Raw genomic sequence first — 22,101 nt, forward strand, 5'->3', positions numbered from 1 at the left:
CATTTAGTGGAGTAAAAGTACAATATTCAGCTCTGAATTAGTGGAGTAAAGGTTTAGCAGAAAATGGAAATACTCAGGTACAAGTAAAGCCTAATCAAATTCAGTACTGGGTAAATGTACTTAGTTACTGTTCACCACTGAGGTGATGCAACACCCAGTAACATGAATAAACCTGTTTTTTGATTATTTCATGTTTATAATTTTCAGTTTGTGTCTTTTGTTTCCACAACAAATATAATCAATCTGCTCATATTAAATCTAGCTGTGATGACCCAAAGACTTAACACAACTAAGATCAATATCCTGTGGTGATCTGAAGCAGCAGTCATAGTTATAGAAGAGTTGGGTACTTTTTATTCTCACTTAAACTAACAGCAACACACGTTCACCTTTCAGTGAAAAGACACAACACATTTTGGATGTTATAAAAGCAGATAGTCACTTCAATAAACTGAACGCCAGATGTCATGTTCAGATATCAGTGTTTTGTTACAGTATTGGGGTAAATATACTGAATAAACTTGAACTTTTCATGCATAGTTAGAGAGAAGAGGAGGTCTGGTCTCTGGACATGGATATTATAAATTCTTTATTTGGATCCACAAAATGGTTGCTAGTCGCCTCAAGGTCCACACCAAAACAAACAATAAAAGCAAAGAACAATTTAAAATCACACCGAAACATAAACAACAGTAGATTTTATGTTGTTCTCCCTACAGTAGACAGTTTTTAAAAAGGTTTCTCTGGGTTCTGAGCAAGAATGGTTTGCTCTCACTTAGACTTAAGACTGTTTTTTGAGTCAGAACTGAACAACATGGCTCAGTTTTCTCTCAATGAGCAGCAAGCATGTAAAACTCTTACTGAAGCTCTAAACTGTATTGGATAATTTGTACCTGGAGTTATTTGACTCCCTCTAGTGGTGATCAGGAATGCATGCAAATGTATCCGATTGCTTACATTATGGAGCATTATGTCCATAGGTTAGAGCTCCTAAATTTGACTGGTTACACCGATAACAATGACTGCACAACAGACTTTTATTGCTGTTTATGCCTGTTTGTTCCCTGCTGCAGATGGAGGTACACAGTGCCAGGTACAGCTCACATCATGACTGTCCTTTCATCTCCTCTGAGCTAAGCGTGGGACAGATGGTCAAGTAGGTGAACAAGATGGAGCACTGGGAGCACTGGACACAGGCCACGACTCCGGCTTCTCCTCTTAAAAAGGGTTTTTTCATTAACAAACTGATGTCACAGGAAATTGTCAGACAAATGTGGTCCAATATAAATCCACACCAGCTACAACGCATGCCCTAAGGTCATACAATCTTTTATTTTTTTCTATTTTATTTAAAGTATAATTTAATTGAAGGTAATTGTGGAGCAATACAGGTAAAAAATTAATACAATTTTGGCTATTTCTTTATTACATATTTTTAAAATTTGATAATATTTGAAGATATGTGCTTGGATGTGATTGTTTAAAAACAATGTAAACAGATTATTTCTTCAAGAATAAGATGAGATACAATAAGACTTTATAAATCCCACAGCGTGTGTTACAGCAGCCTAAGAGTCATAGGCAGAGGGAAAAGAACAACAGTGACCGAATTATTGATGTGAAATGTAAGGCAAGAAGACAAAAGATTAATATAAAGTGAAAAAGTAATAATAATAATACTAATAAGACTATTTACACTATTTGCCTTTTACTCACAGATATGACCAAGGAGAATAATTGCACCCCATAGTTGTAATTCACACATGATGTGTAGCAATGTACTTTTGAAATTAGAAAAATTGTCTGTCTGCACAGTGATGTTGCACAGTGTAAATATAAATATGTAATTAAAAAATAATAATTTTCTATGAATTTTAAACTGGCTAAAATAATGAGCAAATTACTTGCATCTTTTTAAAGGATAGGATTATTGAACAATAACTATAAACATGGTCTTTTAGTAATATTTCCCCACCAGCTTGTGTTTTAAGTTTCCTGCTGTGCGTTCCGCTGTCGTCCTGCAGGGGGCAGCAGAGGTCTGACGCGTCATCACTCTCTTCCTCGGTGGTGGTTTGTTGTCACTTCCGTAGCTTCTGAGCTAGCACCACTCAAAAACTGACAATACAGGACCTCCTCTTGCGGTCATTCACGTTCATAAAACAGTAGTTTTGTAAAATGTCTGCCCGGCTGCTACTCAGAGCTGTCGTAAACGAGCGACTGACGGCCGCTGCGGAGGAAATACTTCAGGTTTTTGAGAGAACGATCGTAAAATATGAAGAAGAAGCTTCCAGCTCCAAACTGGAGATTGAACGACTCAGATGTCTGCTACTGGAGTCAAACCAGAGGACAGGTGTGTTTATTTTATTTTCTCACCTGTCAGTGTCAGACTAGACTGGAATAAATGGCCTGAAGTTTCTTGTCACAGAGGAAATCGCTGTTAACTTGTATGTTTGCTTTCTGTAACGTCACTTATTGATTTATTTGACTGTTGTTTTTTTTCATGGCCCTGAAAAATCTCTTGAGCTGAGAGTTTTGATCATATATTTGTTTTTTAAAATAATTGCAGCATCAGTCGTTGTATAAAACTATAAGGAAAATGTTTAAAGATTGTGAAGTTTAATAATAACTCATAAATAAAATGTGTGTTGAGTCATACATGAGCCAGTGCAGCGCACTTTCACAGATGCCCTACACAGTAATGCGTCAAACATTCATTTCCTCCATTTTCCAAATCAGCAAATCAAATACATTATATTTATACATCCCAAAATGAGAATCACATTGCCTCAGTGGGCTTTACAATCTGTACAGTGTCTGACATCCTCTCCCCATACACCCTTGATTCGAGTGAGGAAAAACTTGCCATATTGAGAAAAAAACCCTTACAGAAGAGCCACAGAGGAGGGATCCCTCTCCCCGGATGTACAGAATATCTAATACAAGTAAATTATATAAAATATATGTAAAGACTGTGGATCCAGGAGGACGACTGAGCAGACCGAGGCATCGCCAAGTGGTCACCGAGCCACACGGCCTCCTCTCCATCGTGGTGACCTGGAAGAGGACAGGCCACAGAAGATAATAAGCAAAAGAAATACCCATCAGAATGTAAAAAGATTTAAATACAGATATGTGGACATAGTAAAACAGAAGAGAGCCATGATCCATGGGAGCCCTGGGGTATTACCATCCAGATCCGCCAATATGTGAAGTAGCGGAAGCCGGGAGAGAGAGATTTTCCCGGGGGGGCCGTGGTCCAGCTGAAAGGAGCCTGAATGAAAAGGAGGAGAAAGCTCGAGAGAGAAAAGGGACACAGAGCGACACAGCTTAGAGCTTGAGAGAACAGAAAACATTAAACAAAAGTTAGAGAATGCAATATTTATAAACATGAACTTGAATACTATGGTTAGATTTTATTTGGTTTCTCGAATGAGAAACGAGTCACTTGTGTCAATATCTCTTAATTTTTTTCTCTTTATTTCCCAGACTTTCCTCAGTTGACCATGTGCAAAGAGGAACCTCCCCCTGAGCAGCAGCACTGTGAGCAGGAGCTGAGCGGCAGCATCTGTCAGACTGCCCCCGAGCTTCGACACATTAAAGAGGAAGATCATGAACTCTGGGCCTGTGAGCAGCAGGACGAAGAAGAAGAAGAAGAGGTTCAAGAGTTTAATGATGCTTGTGACTCATATCTACCTCAGTCATCTGCCTGGAAGGAAAATGAGCAGGAGGATATGAAACCGCCTTTACAACCTCAAAACGATGAAAGTGAGGAGCAGTTTCAGGAGCTGCAGGAAGTTCAAACTGTAGAGTTCGATCTACCTCTCGCGTCAACTTCACAAACTCTGATCCAGAATGAAAGAGTCCAAGATGGAAGGGAAAACGAAAGACCTGCTGTAAGTTTTACAAACCATTCACAGACGGATCTAAATCAGAGGTCTTTAATCGCTTTCACTGAGTTTTGTCGTCAAAATTCGGTTGCAGCTGACTATCGTTGTTATTTGTGCGACAAATCTTTCTCCTCCAATCGCCACCTGATAAATCACGCTGTTCGCATTCATTCAAAGGACGCAGATGTCCTCTGTGCTGTGTGTGGAAAGACCTTTGAGTCTACTGAAAGTCTCAATGTGCACCTCGAATCACACAAGGGCTCAAACTGCTGTCACATGTGTGGGAAACACCTCAGCAGTACCAACGCTCTGACTGAACACATGGCCAGCCATGCCGGGGTGAAACTGCACCGCTGCCACGTCTGTGGGAAAGAGTGCGGCCGGAAAGGAGATTTAAAGATACATATGAGAATTCACACAGGCGAGAAGCCTTACCGCTGCTCTCTCTGCCGTAAGAGTTTCACCCACAGCGGACATCTGAGGAAGCACATGAGGACCCACACAGGAGAGAGACCGCACCATTGTGACGTCTGTGGCAGAGGGTTTCTACAGAGCACACACCTGAAATACCACCTGAGGACTCACGCTCAGAAATATTGACCTTGTCATCCACGGGAGGCCAGATTGATCAAACCTCTAAGCACAAAACTGAAACTTTAACCAGCCAACATAAAAGTTGGTAAAAACGTTCTTCCTCTAGTTCACATTTATCAAGCGCCTTACACCTACCGACTAGCGCTGCAGCTAACCATTATATTCATTGATTTATTATTTTCACAATTAATTGAATAATTAATCCCATCTCAATTGCGACATCTTCAAATAGCTTCTTTTGTCCAAGACTCTTCATTAGTATCATAAGGGACAAAGAAAAGCAGCAAATCCTCACATTTAAGGAGCTGAAACCAACAAATGTTTGATAGTTTTGCTTGAAAAACAACTTGGCGATTGATCAAATATCAAAATAGTTGCCTTGTAATTTTCTTTCAATCGACTAGTCAACTATTGATTAGTCATTGCACCTCTACTACTTACAGTAAAGTGTAAAAGTAGCTCTGTTGTGATAATATGACTTTTCACGTGCTCATAGCAGCAGGAATAGCCACTCAGAGACAATGATTTACTTCCATGTTTTCATTGTCAGATTCAATAATTCCTTCATCTGTATGAAGAGATGTATTCTCATTTTCAAAAAGTACATATTGTTTTTTCGTAAAGTTCTTAATTTCTCGTTAAAATGTCTAAAATTGACATGAAAAGAAAACCAAAATGGAGCAGGAAAAGACTTCTGCAGCTGGTTTTCATCCTAAAAAGAATCATAAAATGATTCTTATTTGGTGAGTAGGAGTAACTTAGGTCTGAAATTTCACTGTCGGCAGACCCCGAATTGTTCTGTATGTTCCTCTTTCGCACGGTAAATCTGTGTTAGCTGTTTTTGTGGTTTAGCTCAGACTTGCTGTAAACAGTGAATAACATGAATTAGTTAACTGGAGCAGGAAGCACTTTTTGTGTTTTACCATGATTTAAGAATAAAGTTCAATCGAGTAGTTTGTCTCCAGAAAATTACTTTTGATACTTAAGAACATCTGATGAGACACTTTAAGTTTTTTACTCAAATCCGTTTATTTGTATGAGCAACTCTCACTTTTACCAAAGTAATATTTAACATAATATCTTTACTTTGACTCAAGTTTGACTTGTGGGTACTCTTTTCCCAACAATGATCTCATCCGTCTCATCCAATAAAGTCTTGTCGGATGGGGGACTCTGGGGTGAAATCATATGAAATGGGCGTTCAGGTCGAATTTCTGTCAGTTTTTGTGTCCTTGGTGTGATAAGGTTTTAGAGCCTTTTTGTCTAAACAAATGGAAACGTTTTTATCACTTTGTTTCTGCTGACTAGGTTTTGTTCAGACCGCACTAAACCATCGTACACGAGGAATGCTTCCTGTTGCCAAACTCCTCGACCCTCACAGAAACAACTGGTCAACAAAAATGTTACATGAAGGCATGTTTTCAAAGTCTTGTGGAGAATTTGAGGTCAGTTTGACCAGAGGCCTAAAATGAGAGCAAACATGTTCGCATTGTGTTTTTCAGTGATTCATGAGGTTGTTTCTGCCCAGAAGTTGATGTTGCGTAACGACCGCAATCCTTGTCCCACTTGGAGGCTGATGTCAGCACTAAAATGCATTGTGGGTGATCCAATCCCAGACAGACAGATCTAAATGCAGATGTGAATTTAAGCCCTAAATCTGATGGGATTTCATCACTTCCAGAGTCACATTCAGGGACACATGTGACCTCACCTCCTGGGTGAATGCACAAACAGTCTCTGATCACACTGAAAAACTGTGTAGAGCTCCGATAGAAGGCTGCATCCTACAATTTAACAACAAAACTATTTTCCATTTCTGCCCACTGCCTTTAAAAAATAAAATAAAAACATAAAGGGACAGCTTGAATAATAAAAATAATAAGCTTCATCTTACTTGGTAAACTGCAACAAGCCTTGACAGTAGCCTAAAGTCAAGACACAAACAAACAAAGAGGGTGAGAATGAGAGAGGAGTATACACGCAGTCCCATGCTTCAAAGAAGCCAAACAAATAACATTGATAATGTTAATGTAATGTTAGAAGCGTACATCTACTTCTATGCTTCGTAGTTCTGGGGAAAAAATTTAATCACAAGAGAAAGATCTTCATTGACTGATATTTTTTTATCCCTAAACAAACTCTCTTTGTTTCCATGCCTGAATAAACAAACTGAGCTTATAGGACGACACGATTTCATCCTGTTTCACTTTGTTTATATGTGGCGGACCCTGACAACTTTCTAGCTTTAAACAGTGTTCTGGGGACCTTATTTTCCTCTGAGAACAGCTTGTTTACTCAGTTATGGAAAAAAATAAATAGTTTGTATAATGACCTCATTAGTATTGTAAATATTAAAAGTCTGAGAAATGTGTTCTCCAAAACCAAATTCACCAGCATCTGCTAACCCCTCACCATACATAACTACATATTTACGCACACATATATATACATACATACCCGCTTTGCTTTCTGTAAACAAGATAAATAAATAGGAAAATAAAATAAATAAATAAATGAACAACGAATACAAAAACCATCCACTTTCTGGAGAGGAATGTAGTTTACCAGCAGGTGGCACTACAGGAGCCTTTATTTATCCGGCAAGTCAGCGAGGGCTCCTTAGAGTCACTGCAGCTCGTCCAACTTTTGCATTTTGACTGTTTTGACACAACTCAACTGTTAAAAAGTATTTATAAGTTATACACAAATTATGTTTGCGTTATCATCGTGACATTTGGTACGTTCAGTTCAAGGGCAGCCAAGTGAAGACTGTTGCGAGTCCATATCTCATTTCATGAAACCACAGACTCTGTGGGGAGCACGTCCAATGTTGTTCAAAGATTTTATCTGAACTGATAATTAACTTCTCACTTTCAGCCACAAAATTACATCCTCACACTCAGTCACCCATGACTTTCTAGGACCTTAAAACTTTCGACTTGGCTCTCTCCCAGGCGGCCTGAAAATCTCACCCAGAAACAGGAGCTCATTCAGGAATCTGAGAGTTTGGGAAGCTGCTTCAGGCAATTCAGATTTTAGATTGTAGAGCCAAAGAGGTAATCGGGCCTCTTTGGCCCTCAAGACTAAGACCAACTACTCTAATCTGGTTATGTAACCCCCCTGGATCACCAGCAGACACTACCAGATCCTTGGGAACAGTTTCCCACATGTCTAGCCTTAATGGGGATCCAATAATTTAAATCTACAAATCGGGTTAGACTACTGTACCGTAAATTCTTCTGTATGTACTTGACCCAGAATATGGCGATTTAAGAAAACTGGCCCATAGTTTTCTGAAGAAAAAAGGGCAAGAGGTTAATCTTCTGTGAAGTTAGATTATGTGAAATTTACCCAAGGGAATTGTGGGGATTTTCTTTATGTGGGTCAGGCTCAAGAAGGGGGGTTAGCTTGGCAGTTTTTCTATGTGAGAAGTGACATTTTGCACCCACGAGCTGTTACGAAGAATTTCAATCATCAGGAATTCCTCTGGCCCTCGGTTGCATAACTGGGTCATTGAGTTACTCTCCGACCCACCCAATGAAGTCTCTGCGCAGCACCGAGTGAGTCCAAAGTATCTGAAGGGAATCCAGATCTCCAGCCAGGTGTGGATGGAGCGGATCCAAAAGGGAGTTTCTGGTGCAGAGGGGGAGATGTGACAGGATCAGAGTGGAGGCGGACAGCCAACATCTGGTGGGCATCCTCCAGAGACAGTTTCATACTTTTATATCGTTTTGACACATCTGTTTAATGTGGGAGTCGGACAGAGTGCAGAAACATGAGCAGTGATAACACGTCTTGATGAAGAAATCCTTTTCTTTTTTATTTTGCAGTCTGCAGTGGATGTGTCAGATACATGGTGCAAATCCAAAGACAGTTTGTTTTGTGGAAAAAAGCTTGAGCGACTCCAGATGATACTGTTGCCTTATTGTTTACTTTCTATTGCTAATCCCAACACGCTGCAGCTTTAATGTGTCCCGCAGGTCTGCTATTAAAAGCAGGGACAATGACTGCTGCTGCTGCTGTTGCTGGGAGGTTTTTCTTTCCAACACATTTGTTTCCTCACGTACCTCCACACACTTGACCTTCACGGATCTGATAAGCGGATCAAGTGATGCCTCGCCTGTCAGCTCTCACTTTATTTATGCAGCGGTGGTTTATCAAAATGATTTCAGCGAGGAACATGGACGAGAAGCACAGCATCGAGCTCATTCCTTGGCAAAATGTCACAACCACAGCAGCTTCTGACATTTTAATTCTCTTCCTGCGTTCTGCAAAATAACCTGCTTGTTGGTGCCGATCTTTAAATGTCATTTCCTTAAAAAAAAAAAAAGCATTGCACAACTCACTTCCTCCCTCACTACTACTGTGGTCATTAGATTATTTTCAGATAATACGACTCAGTCATCCGTCTGCAGTCTCTTCATCACCAGATTTCCCATAAGGATGCAGCTTTGTTTCACTGGCAGATATCAGACTCAAATCAATTAATCCAAGTCATTTTTTTTTCTGAGGCAAGAAAGAAACATTCTTCTTCTAAAGCTAACCACACATGGGAGGTCAGGATCTAAACATACGTATGATCAACTGTATTTAAGAAGAAAAGAAAATGATGCAATTTTAGCCTTTATTTAAAATTATTTTGTGGTTGGTGGTGGTTAGTCATGTCAAAAAAGTAAAGATTAGGAGATGACTGATGGATTTTTATGTCCTACTTTTGACTTTTTATCCCAAAATTTCAACTTTTTAACTTATAATTGTAACTTTTACTAATAATCTAGACTTTTTATGTCATATTTACAAAATTTTAGCTCATAAATTCAAATTTACACCTCATGATTTTCACCTTTTTTTTTATCTCATTTTGACATTTTTGATCTCATGATTAAGACCTTTTCTCATAATGTAGACTTTTTATCTCATAATTTACTTTTTTGATTTCGTTATTATGACCTTTACTCTTAATTTAAACTTTTTTATGTCAGAATTCTGACTATTTTTTTCTCATAAATTAGAATTTTTATCTCAAAAATTTTAACTTATTTTCATGACTGATCTCATTTTGATTTTTTTATCCCATGACTTTGACTTTTTATTTCATAATGATTACATTTTAGCTCATAATTTCAAATTTACATTTCATGATTTTCACCTTTTTTTTTTTTTTATCTCATTTTGACATTTGATCTCATGATTATGACCTTTACTCATAATTGAAACCTTTTTATGTCATAATTTCAATTTTTTTCCCTCAAAAGAATGTGTTTTATTTATTGTTTGTTTGTATGTTTATGTAAGTTTGTTTTCTTGTTTTTTTTAGTTTTTTTTTTTTATCTCTACCTGGCTGAAATGAGCCTCCATACCTTTAACTATGCCCCTTCTCTCTCTCTCTCTCTGACCCAGTACCTGGCTCTGGATTCTGACGCATGCTTTAACAGGATTATAATCTGCTGGTTTATTTGTGAAAATCTCAAAGTAACCAGCTGGCCTGTTATTTGTCGGACTGTAAAGCAGTGAGTCCCCCCTCCTCCCCCCTGCAGCCCCGCAGCCCGTCTCTCGCTGTGCCAGCTGCGTGAATGCGGAGCGTTGAGTTGAGTTTTGCTGCTGAAAGAGACGAGAGGAAAAAAACAGACGGATGAATGCATGAAGGTTGCTGCCTTAGAACCGACGTGCTGCTCAGATGTGAGGGCATCGCAGGCCGGCTGCGTGAGGGTAAGTGTGTGTTTCTCCTGATGACAGAGAGTGAAGGACGGCGTTCAGACTGCTGACACAGCCTGCCAAAAATACTGAGCCATGACGGGGGAGGAGGCGGGGGAGGAGAGTGGATGGGATGCTTGTTGGGAAGTGCGCGTTGCTGTTCTCTGCTCGGTGAATGCAGATGTTTGCTTTCAGAGGTGCTGGAGCGCCAGGTAAAACGGTGACAAGGTCAAATGGTCACAAAGTCGCAGTGCGCTTTTTGGACGCGACGCGCGCATCGCACAGCTGCAAGTGCGCAGGTTGATGTGTGACTCGAGGTATTTACTGATGGCTGCACTTGATATGTGATATCATGCGTGTGTGCTGCAGCTTTAATACTCTATATTAAGACCTGTAATATATCTCTCTGCACGCTGCGTGTTGTTATAGCTGCAGAGGAAGTTGAAAGCTGACCTCGCTTTGGACTCAAAGTTGCTGTGGGCCAAAGGTTGAGACTTGGGCACTGTCTGAGTTGAACCATCACAGCAGGTGACAGTGTGAGAATATAGATCCTCCTCACACACACACTCACACACACTCACACAGCGGGGGGCATCATGAAAGAGCTCCGAGAATAGACCCCACTGAGCTAAAAACCACTACTGGAGCATGTACACACTTATGTTTTCACACACACATTTCAGAGCCCTCCCTCCTCGGTGTGCTTGATGCAATGTTGGTGGAGCGTGTTTCATAACTGGTGAAGCTGTTAGCTTATCAGCCAGCCTGTGGCTTTTAGAAAGCTGCTATTCTCACGGTGATAAGCCGCTCCGTTGATGTCAGTTTTCACATGCAGTGAGCAGCGTCAGGCACGTAAAGAGGAGAAAGTTCAAGGTGTTCAGACGACCCAGCGCCTGGATGAATGCTGGGAGTGAATGTTTCTGCAACTTTAAGTTGTAACAACGCTGTGCTGATGCTCTGGTTAAGTTAAGGCACAAAAAACACTCGGTTAGGGTTAGGAAAAGATCATGCTTTGACTGGAAATTTGTCGTGGCTGATGTGCAAGGTTTGATGTATTTAAAGGCCTATGGTTCGTGTCCACAGGGGCGTTTTTGGATTCGAGGGGTCGCAACGCTTCTCAGCATGCTTGACAAAACAAGCAACATCCTCCCCCAACCATGCAAACAATTACAGGCAACACCTGATTGGACGAGCACCACTTGTGGGCTGTCTACTCCCAGTTTTCAAATTGGACCAACGTTGCGGCTCGTTTTTGGAAACTTTCTCATATATTCCGAAAATAATTGACTGAAATGTGTGTCTGAGGATAATTTAGGGGAGAAATAAGCCATGCAGTTGCTGTCTTCATTTCAACTCAACAGCATTTTCGTTTTTATAGTTTTTCAGGAGTTCCTGGAGGCAGTGAGTTGCGCTGGATGCCACCAATTTGCGTAAAGTAGACATGAAAGTCGGCTTAAATCTAAAAATGTATCCGCTTATTAAGATCCCTTGGTGTCTGTTTCTTGTTACAGCAAGCCATTGTGTCTTTTGTACAAAATCTAATTTGCTTGTTTGAGTAAATGTTTTTTTTTTATTTAAAAAATACTTTGTGTCTAACTGCATACATCGCACCTGCACCCTCGAGGCAAGGCAAGACGAGGCACGTTTAATCTATAGGATTGCCTGATCATGTTTTTATATCAGAATGAAATGTCAAGCAGTTGTAGGTACAAGCTTCTGCAGTATACAGATTTGCATCTTTTCCTCTTTTTCATGACATTATAAGCTAAACTCATTTGCGTTTGAACTTTTGTTTCGACAAAATATGCAAGTTTTCAGACATCTGAGTGACAAAACAGTTGAAGGGTGCTTTAGCAATTAGGTTTGCACGTTTATAATGACGAGGGACTCACAAGACAGAGATTTAAAAAAGAGGGATCAAAATCGAAGCAGCAGAGGCTGTGATATCTTGGCCTACATTTCCGATAATGCATCTAATAATAGCATCTTTTCATTAGGCCCTCACTGCCAGGTGGATGTCCATGTCTTTCAGTCTCCAAACCTCCAGGTCGTGTTGAGGCGTACTGTTACACGTTTCAGTCCAAACCCGTACAACCCTGACGACATCGTCAGACTTGACAAACCTCTTCCAACTGTTTCACAGGTTGAGTTCTTCTCCCTGCTATTAGTAAACTGGCCTTTATCTGCAGAATCATTCATCTTCTCGAGTAGCAGAAGTGCATAGAAATAACTCCTAACTGACTTCACAGGCTAGAAGTTAAACGCAGCCGTGCCTCCTGATAAAGTGAGACAGTACCAGCTTTGCAATCAGCCGTCACCTCCTTGTTAACAATAAAACAGCTGTACTATCCCTGTTTGCTCCTCTCACAATCACCTGATCTCTCTCTTGTGTCCTGTGACGACTAACTGACTATAATTAGAAAGTTCAGTCGCAGGGTTGCAGCTCATCAGTATGCAGTGGGGTAACATGATAGAGGGAAACCAGGTGACCAGAAAATTGGAGCGTCAAAGGCGTCATTGTGTTTATAGCCAGACGCCCTCCAGCACACAAGGTCATCATTATTGATGAATCAGGGAGATTTACTGAGGGCAAAGCAAGAGCAGGGCGGCAGACAACAGCAGACTGTCGATGTATCTGGTGATTAGTATTTCAGTTATTTAATGAATTGTTTAGTCTATAAATCCCCAATAATGAAAAAGTTTCCTCGAGCTCAACAAGACGTCTTCAGATTGCTTCTGTCTGGCCAAGAGTCCAAACCTTGATGATATAAAAGCAGAAAAAGTAGAAAATCTTTTAGAATCTGGAAAAAGAAGCTGTGCCTCATCTTGGCTCTATGGATGGCAGAGGTGGTCGGTCTACCACGTTGGTCCAGACTGAAATGTCTTACCAAAGACTGATAATGTTCCCATCAGTCTCAGTCTCTTAACGTTTCTGCAAACCATTAATAAGTTCACATTTGTACCATATTAGCGTTTGTACAAAAGTTGTAATAACACATTCACACTGCATGTTTATGACCTGACTTTCACATCAGGAGCTGGAGGGGATGGTGATGTAGTTACAAGCGAGAAACGTTGCCAAGCCAGTGACCACCGTTCGAGCCTGTGTTTCATATGTAAGCATGCACCAATGGATATTTCTAAGGATACCTCGGGATAATTTCCTAAGCTTGTTGCAACAAAAACTGGATATTTTTGACGAGACGTGGAAACATCTCCTGCCGTGTGACGGCCAAAACATGATCTTTCCCTAACCCTAACCTAAAGAGGTTTTTGTGCCTGAACCTAACAAGATCATAAGCGCAGCATTGTCACAACATTAAAACTGAAAAATGAACAAGAAGAAAGTTGCAAGTTGCAACATAAAACATTAAGTTTCAACATATCCGTGGTTTTCAGAAATGCACATTGCGAAACATTTATTCTTCCTATGTAAAATGACCTGAGGAGTCAAAGACTGAGGGAAGGGCAGAGAAAGGGATGGTTAGATCGGGAGAGCTCCTGTATTCTGAAAGAAAAAATCCCTGAAGTAACATACTTTGAGCATATTTGTTCAGAAAATAATTCTTGCTGCAGTTCAGTTTAGTTTAAACACGTTGGAATGTGGTCTCATTAACTCTCCATGAGTAAATAAGCTTCGGTTTGTTTTTACATCTTGAGTAAAGCATCTTATATACACACACACACTTATCAGTTTGTTGCACTTGGAGGAGGCAAATTAGGGTTAGTTTGGCTTTCATCAGCACATTTTCACACAGGTTTTTATTCAGCACACTGGCAAAAATGTATACTGAGTATTTCACAATAAAAGAATATGTTCGGGTAAGGAACATTACATGACGTCCCCATGTTGGCTCAGGGAAACTCCTCAGAATAATCTCAAACATGTGTACATGTGTTTGCCATTTTAAACTGTTAAATAACATCCCAACATTGTCATTGTTGCCAGCGGCTTTTTCTTTATCCATGCACTGCTTCAGAGTGAACACATAATGAAGCACAGAGCGTTTTAGGAGCAGCGCTGCTAATCCTCGATGACTTCATACCAAAGTGTGTGAACAAAGAGGCTCTGACTGATAGTCGAACCTCATATTCAAGAGGAACAATTTGACTCTTTCACAGATAACGGAAAAGGTCTCTTGATTCTGCCTGAATGTATTTTGCAGGAGTCATACAAGCGTGTTACTGTGTATCTGTTGAGCTTCTGTGGGAATGTGGTGGTTCTGGGTCACTGCCATTTGGTCCTGATTGGCCCAGATTCAGAGCTTGTAACCTCGACAGACCAGAACGTCGATGTTGGATTATTCCTCTACATTCAATTTCATTATTCTTCTCCGTTAAGCGCCAAAGTTTAAGCCTGATGTCAGTTTGTGACATTTAATGACTTTTTCATATTTTATGAGAAACTCTTTTGAACGTGACATCACAGCTTTTGCGCTTAAAGAGATTTTCAGATTCTCTATGTAAGCGCTTCAAATCCCAAGTAAGTCTAATGGGATTTCTGTTATTGGAGTTATAACACAGTTTTAGAGCAACAATTGATAATTTTTCCAGCAAACATGTCAAACATTTGCTGTTTCCAGCTTCTTAAATGTAAGGATCTGCTGCTTTTCTTTGACAGATATGATAGTAAATGAAGAGTCTTTGGCTTTTGGATTGTTGGACGATTTGGAGACGTTACTTTGGGCTCTGGGAAATTGATTTTATAGACAAAACGATTAATTAACATTATGTAACTCTTTTTTAACCTAAAGATAACAGCTTTAAAATCGTGTTGATGGTACGGTGTCTGGTGTCTCTGTCTCTATCACTTGTTTCTGCACTAGGCAACTTCAGTGAGAGGGTAGGATCACAGCGTTACATACATGTTTACTTCAACATACAAGTTTTCAACACATAACATTGTTATGATGTAATGCGTTTTGTTTAGTAGTTACTACATTACGTCTGACAGATTGTTACAGACCTGGGATTTGTATTTACAACAGTGGTGGTTCAAACAGAAGGGTGAAGATTCTTGTTTTCTACAATGTCTGTTCGTAGCATACAGTATCGTTAAGTTCAGGGAAAGATTGTGGTTACAGATAGATTTTTAAAAAAGGCTGTTTATGAAGGAGGAAAAGGCAAACGTTAACTGACACAAACTCTGGTCTCATGCAGGAAAGTCTTACATGCTAGATGTCCATGAATTCTCCACCCTGACCTTCACCCTCACTTTCCTCCTCTCCACTCAGAGTTCACACTGTTTCCACCACTGGCACTGAACATCAGCCTCGTGGAAAAAATCATGAATGTAATTCCCGGTTCTGGAACTGTGGTCACATTTTTGTCATTTAGTCAAAGCTCATGCGAGATATGATACGTTTTGTTCATCCTCCTGTCAAGGAGCTTGTCTTGTCTGGTGTTGAAGATATTTAACTTTACTGGCCTGTGATCTGAGTGTGATTTGCAGAAGTTTGCTGCTGAATGGAGTCAAGATTAGGGTTGACAAATGGGGGACTTGTTGACAGAGGTTTGTGATGTTGCCTTTTACTATTTACCCAAAAGAATAAGTATATATTGATAGAAAAAGGTCTTTACTCAGAGTCAAAAGAGAGGAGGACATCTGGCAGGCAAAGAAAGAAAGAAACTTAAGCAGGAAGAGGTCCAAGACACCAGGCAGGCAGATGTGAATTCCCATCCAATCTCTAACATAGCCTAGCTGACTGGGAACAGGTGCAAATGCGCCGGTATGTGTAGGGGATTATGTAGTAAGTGGGAACAGGTGAGCAAGTGGGCGAGGCAGTCAGGTGTTTGGGCGTGGCAGGAACAAGGTTAAAACAGGTCAGGATGCAGCTAAAAGAACAGGCTGGAAGAGGATAAAAGCAAGAATGAGGCTAAAATTGTGACTATATTCTGCTGAGTGAGACTGGGATGGTTTTCCAAAAAAAGAAATCACTGGTCAGGGATGATTTTGATATTGAGATTTGTGTTTTGTGAGCAGAAGCCAAATGAGTAGGAGGACAATAAAAAAATGGTAAGATTTGCAGAGTCACTGCCTTTATAAAACTTTTCAGTCATGGTTGAAGGTAAGATGTGTGTGTTTGTCTGATTCAGGTCTGCAGATATTGCTGCACTTCTTGTTTGATGTGGAGTCTGCTTGCTAAGCTACTTTACATCCAGAGAGGAAATTACTCTCAAGTCTTGTGACTGAATCTTGGTACATTTTTTTGAAGAACATGCATACAGAGATGCGGCCTGTTTTTGAGGTCTGTGTTGTTTTGACTAGACTGCTTCATTTTCTAGACAACCACAATTTAACTTCCACAAAGTTTGGTCAGCTGAGCTGGTTGACCTGCTCAGTGCTCAGAAACATGACAGAGTAGCTGGAGGCTGACGTGGTTAAAGACAACTTATAGCCTCTTAGATTAAAGATTTGTCTGCTTTTCTTTGTTTTTGATGGTAAATTGTAAAAATGTTAAGAAATCACTTCTGGTAACTTGTAACTTCTTATTATACTTGAAAGATAATCAGAAACATATTGACTGATAATGTTAATCATTTGCCAGAGCTCAGACTTAAAGGGTAACTCCACCAATTTTACACATTAAATTGTGTTTAGGTCTTGTGGAGTACTACTGCATATGTTAAATAAGTAGAATAAAGCCTTTAGTGGCTCCAGACAAAGCTGCATGTAAAAGTTAAAGTTTTCCACTGAATGGCTGATGAATGTACTGGGGACAGAATCTTTCCTCAGAAACGCTTAAGAGTTAGTCAACATTAGATCACCTTAATGACGCACACTGGACTGCCTCACCTTTCTGTTTCGTTATGATTCACCCACGATTCAGTTGTCATAACAGCAGGTGTGGAGGAAACTTGTTGATCATGAAGTGGATCAAAACCAACGTTGACTGAACGACATCGCAACAACCAGGTGCACTTACAAGTTTGAACAAAACAACGGCATGTATCGATTCTAATCATTTGTTTCCAAACAATTAGGCCTACATTGTTATAGGAGTGCAATGCTAGACCAGTGGACTGTTTTTCATCTAGCGCCTACATTACCCACAATGCATCTTTGCCACTGAGTAACATCACTTGAGGTGATTTTTCAGATTCCATGCAGCTTCTTCTGGAGCCACACAAGGCTTTATACTAGTTCACACCAAGACCTGTAAACACACTTTAATGTGTAAAATTGAGGGAGTTAGCCGAGATTTCATTTCAAAGAAAACTTTTTACACCTTAATCTACAGGAGGCTATGTGTTGTGTAACCTTGAGGCCTTACAACATTCTTCTTCATTTAAAACCTTCTGTAAATACCAACCACTGTCAGGTTTCCATGTGTAAAGTAAGGTTTCACATTTCATTGTGTTGTATAATGACGTTGCAGCCATGCAGTGACACAGTAAGTACAGCACAGTGAAAACTATAAAACCATCATTTGACTTTAAATCAGCTTGTTACCTTTTTTCTATAGGAATCCAAATGTCTGTAATAGGGATATTATAAGTTACTGTTGGATCTCAGTCAGTAGAAACGTGGAGTTTAACCCGTCTCTGATCTGTGACAGGTTTCACACACAGTTGTTGGGACATGCATGTGGCAGATGCATCTCAATCCTGTCAGTATCATGCGAACCATATGCAGCTGAGCGATCTGGTTACAGCTGCTGAAAATACTTTTGGAACAGAATTAGGTTTGAATAAATCACATAGACGAAAAATGTGTGAGCGCACCTTCATCGTAAAGTTACTGATAAGGGTTAGTCCACCCAAACTACAGGAAATATAACCTCTTCTGTACAATGACAATCATAAACTTTATTTATATAGCGCCTTTAAAAACAGTGTTTACAAAGTACTTTGACAAACAAGCAAAAGCAGGAAACTCAAGAAAATAATACAGAATAAACACTCAACAGTCGAGCCAAACACAAGGAAGCCTCGTCTAAGGTGAGTTAAAACAAGAAGGCCGAACAGAAAATGTAAAAACATAAAAAGACAATATGAGTCATTACAGGTAAAAGGAATAAAAGCCACAAAGCAGGTAAGATCACAGAAAATGAAGAACAAGAATAAAAGGAATGAAAAAGAAAGATGAGAAATCAGTTAATCTAGCGATATCTATGCTGATATTTTCCCCTCGAGATGTGTCTTGAGATGACTTGAGGTGTTCACATTAATTAAAAATACAAAATTAAATTGGGCTGCGACAGGTCACTCAGGACAGTTTTCATCGGAGCTACTTAAGAACAGTCCATTTAAAAAGTGCTGATAACTATCAGCCACCTTCCATAGGATAGTTGACCTCTAACATCAGGAAGAGTTGTTAACATCATTGTATTAATCACTTAATTATTTTCTTTTCATATACGTCTCCTTCTACAATAATAACCTTGAGTATTGTCTTTGTGGATCTGATGGCTTTAACAGATGGCCCCCAGGATCAGAAGAGTCAAGCAAACAAGAGGAGCGGCCCGCAAACAGTCGAGGTTTAATCACAAGACTGGAAAATATCAGCGGTGCCGTCTCACGCAGGAGTAACGAGAGAACAATTGAGTAATGGATTTCAGATGGGCAAACAGGATGTCAAATGGACATAACCACGCCATAGAAAACATGGTAATGGCAGGGCTCCAAAATCTTTAAAAAAAACTGAGACCTTGCCCTCAGTTAACTCTGTTTGATGATTTTCCTCGTCAGGGAAGGATAACAGGATGGCTGACAGGCTCAGATAAGATTAAACGATGGACCCGGATGAGGACTGATGTGGATTATCTTTTAACAGATTTACACAGAGTGAAAAATCAATAAAGAAAAGACAAGATCGTTAGATGTTCAGGGGCTGAATTTACACAGAGGAGCAGAAGTATTTTAACAGCTGAGTCTGTCAGCAGGGAATTCAGATTTCCTGAATTGATTTAACAGATGATGTTATGTATACAGGGACATACGTACACAAACAAAACTTATCTGATTGCACACACACACACTTTCGTTCATGTACTCACACACACACTGTACGCTGAATGGTAAATTTGATATGTGCATGCTTCATATGTACAGCAGAGGAATGAGCTGACACACCCCTAAAATCCCTGAACACCACATGCTGGTACAGACTGTACCATGACTGATAACAGCATAACAACCAGGAACATTTAGCAAAATTTAATGTTTAACTGCTCAAGAAACAAGTGAATTCCTCTGTAATTGTTCATTCACAAGTTAAGGCTGCTGGCATTTTCCCCAATCTGTTTCTGCAGGGTTATCATTATGATCTTGGGCAATTTTGTAGGTCAAAACCTGTTTTCCAGCAGCTTACCGTAACAAGTTATCACCTTTTTTCCATTTTCAGTGTACCGCAAAGGCTTTGGAAATAATTTCAGGCCAATAACGAAATAATAAGGTAAAAATGATCCTCAAAACTTTAAGTTGCTGCTTTTTCTTTTGAGTGAACAACAAGAAAATGTTGTGTGTTGGAAGAACAATAAGTCGATAAAAAAAGAAAGAAATGGAATTGTGCTCACTCATAGATACCAGCCACCAAAATATGCATGATTTATTTCATTTAGATCCACTTATTACTCCCTGAGACATTAATGAAAATGTAGAAAAACGCCTTATCTTGCAATTAGGGTTGTCACAATATCAGATTTCAAGATATTATTGCGATATCTATTTAAAAAAAAAAATTCTAGCAATCAAATCTATCTTTAATTTTGTTTACTGTGTTTTTTCTCTTTTTTGGCAAATAATTTATCCTCAAAGTACAAGTGTAGGGAGGTGGACAGAGAGTCTGTAAACTTAACTGTAAAAAATAAAAGTGTAAACAAAAGAACCGCACAACTGAACACCTTCACTGGATTAATCAAATTATATTATCATATGTGCATCATTGTCACGATAAAATGTATATGTCATTTTTTAAATATCACAATTATCGTGAATATCGCGACATCCCTATTCGCAATGTTAAAGAAAGTGAGAACAAATTGGATCTGTCCTTTTATCTGGAAAGTTAAAGGGGTCTATTCTGGCCCGAGACCCATCCTCCATCCAGGTTTTGAGGATATCCGCCCGGTAGTTTTTGTATAATCCTGCTGACAAACCAACAAACCAACAAGCGGACACGGGTGAGAACAAAACCTCCTTGACGGATGTAATAAGTCCGTATTTGAACATAGCTTTGTTCTGCACACGAGGGTTACACATACTCTGAGTATCTAATTAGGAATGACAGAATAGACACTTGTGATTCAACAGTGAGTTTCAAATTGCCACAGAGAAGTTAAATGAACTATCTGAGACCTTAACTTCCTAATTAATGATGAAAAATAACCCCTTGTGACATCACTGGTTGAGATGCGGCCAAAGTTTCAACCCCTATAGACAGAAGCAGCTTTCTGCCCACGTGAGTAAGTGTGGATTTAACCTTTAACACCAGCCCTGTCATCAGGACAGCGCTGTCAATACACATGTTCAATTCAAGCATAACAGCTCGGGAATGCAGAAATGAAAGGAATGCACGCTCACACAGTCCTCCTCGTACACTGAACAGAATCTGAGCTGTGAATGTTGAATAATTCCTAAATTTAATGAGCAGAAGAAGAGTGAAAGAAATGATTGATGCGAACTCAAACTTTGTTTCGAGGTCTGTTTACACTTCTGTCAGCTGAAGTACATAATTAGTTTAACGATAAATAGGGTTAACATAAAAGATGTTATCAGGCTTTTTGTTTACAGAGCAGTGAGTGATGCATCTCCAATCCAAAGAGCGATAAACATTTCAGCTACAGATTATAGGCTAATAAATTTAAAATGTATTTTGCAAGGTTGCTTCATTTTTTAGATAACTTTGCATCCAAAATCTAATCCCTTGTCGACATTATGCACATGCCAAATTGCTGATAAATGAGGGTTGTAAAGATTGAAGGGGTGAACTCAACAAATAAAAGTCTGTGTTGGAGGATCTGAGGTGATTTCCATGGTTGCAGACAAGAATGTGGTTGCAGACCACAAATGCAGAATTTCGGGACTAAGGCCAATTTTGAAGTTGCTGGACTCCAACTAACGCCGTGAATCCCATAATGGGCTGTCTCATTCTTAACTCTTGTCCCTAAATGCACCACTGGATTGAGAGGAATGTTTTGTGGATTTGTGGATCATCCATCGTGACAGGGATTTCATACTCGTGTGTGAACCTTGCAGACCTCTCACACTCTGTTGGGAATTTGAAGAAGGGGCTACGAAGGTAAAGATGAGGAGGGATTTCACTCTCACAGACCTCCCTGAGGACTTTTTCTTTGTTTGCCTGTCTTCATCGCTTCAACCCGAGCCTTAATCCTCCCATAACGGAGCCAGGCCTCCAAATTCTTAATCCCAAACGAGATTTACTTCACTCTCTCTGTGTCTCCTGAGCCGTTTAGGGGTTGAAGAGGCCATCCATTGGAATTCCTTTTTCTACCTCTGTCCTCTTAAATCTCAGTATGTGGTCAGAAAGCCACTTCCAGCCCATTCATGGCATGGCCTCCTCCTCTCCCTACACTCGCCTCTTATGCCACAAACTTCACAGGATATTCTTGAATTAGACACGTATGATGTTTATTTGCTCATAAACATCTGTTCTAAAAATGGCATGAGAGGGAACTGTCCGGGGTCAGCAGGAAGTGAAGGAGTTGATGACATAAGATCTTCATCTGACAATAGAAATATCTACAACCGCGCAACAAAAAGGAACGTTCATTGACCTCATTGAACAACAAGAAGAAGCCACAACAACCAGAAGAATGGATTCACTGTCCGTTTCAACTAACAGAAAAATCCCCAGACTCTCTTACAAATTGCGTGATTTTAAGAGTTGCTGAGTGAGGAGAAACTTAAGAAACTTAGGAAACTTTGCAATGACAATTTCAACATTAATCATGTCCTCTTGTAA

At 39.8% G+C, this 22,101-nt stretch overlaps 2 protein-coding genes across 2 annotated transcripts in view; both read left to right on the forward strand.

The window, feature by feature from the left end:
* Nucleotides 1–2,115: 2,115 nt before the first annotated feature.
* Nucleotides 2,116–5,288, forward strand: LOC141009419 (uncharacterized). Its single transcript, XM_073482043.1, has 2 exons — nt 2,116–2,350; nt 3,487–5,288. Exons 1-2 carry the CDS (start codon nt 2,176–2,178, stop codon nt 4,485–4,487), a joined length of 1,176 nt encoding a protein of 391 aa, XP_073338144.1. The 5' UTR covers nt 2,116–2,175; the 3' UTR covers nt 4,488–5,288.
* A 4,848-nt stretch (nt 5,289–10,136) lies between these two features.
* Nucleotides 10,137–22,101, forward strand: part of LOC141009589 (equilibrative nucleoside transporter 1-like) — a 41,477-nt gene continuing 29,512 nt past the window's right edge. Inside the window, exon 1 of the mRNA XM_073482258.1 lies at nt 10,137–10,190. The gene's annotated coding sequence lies outside the window, so the exon portion shown is untranslated. The remainder of the gene's footprint in view (nt 10,191–22,101) is intronic.

Source organism: Pagrus major, chromosome 15 (genome assembly GCF_040436345.1).
Source record: "Pagrus major chromosome 15, Pma_NU_1.0".
Classification (NCBI taxonomy): domain Eukaryota; kingdom Metazoa; phylum Chordata; class Actinopteri; order Spariformes; family Sparidae; genus Pagrus; species Pagrus major.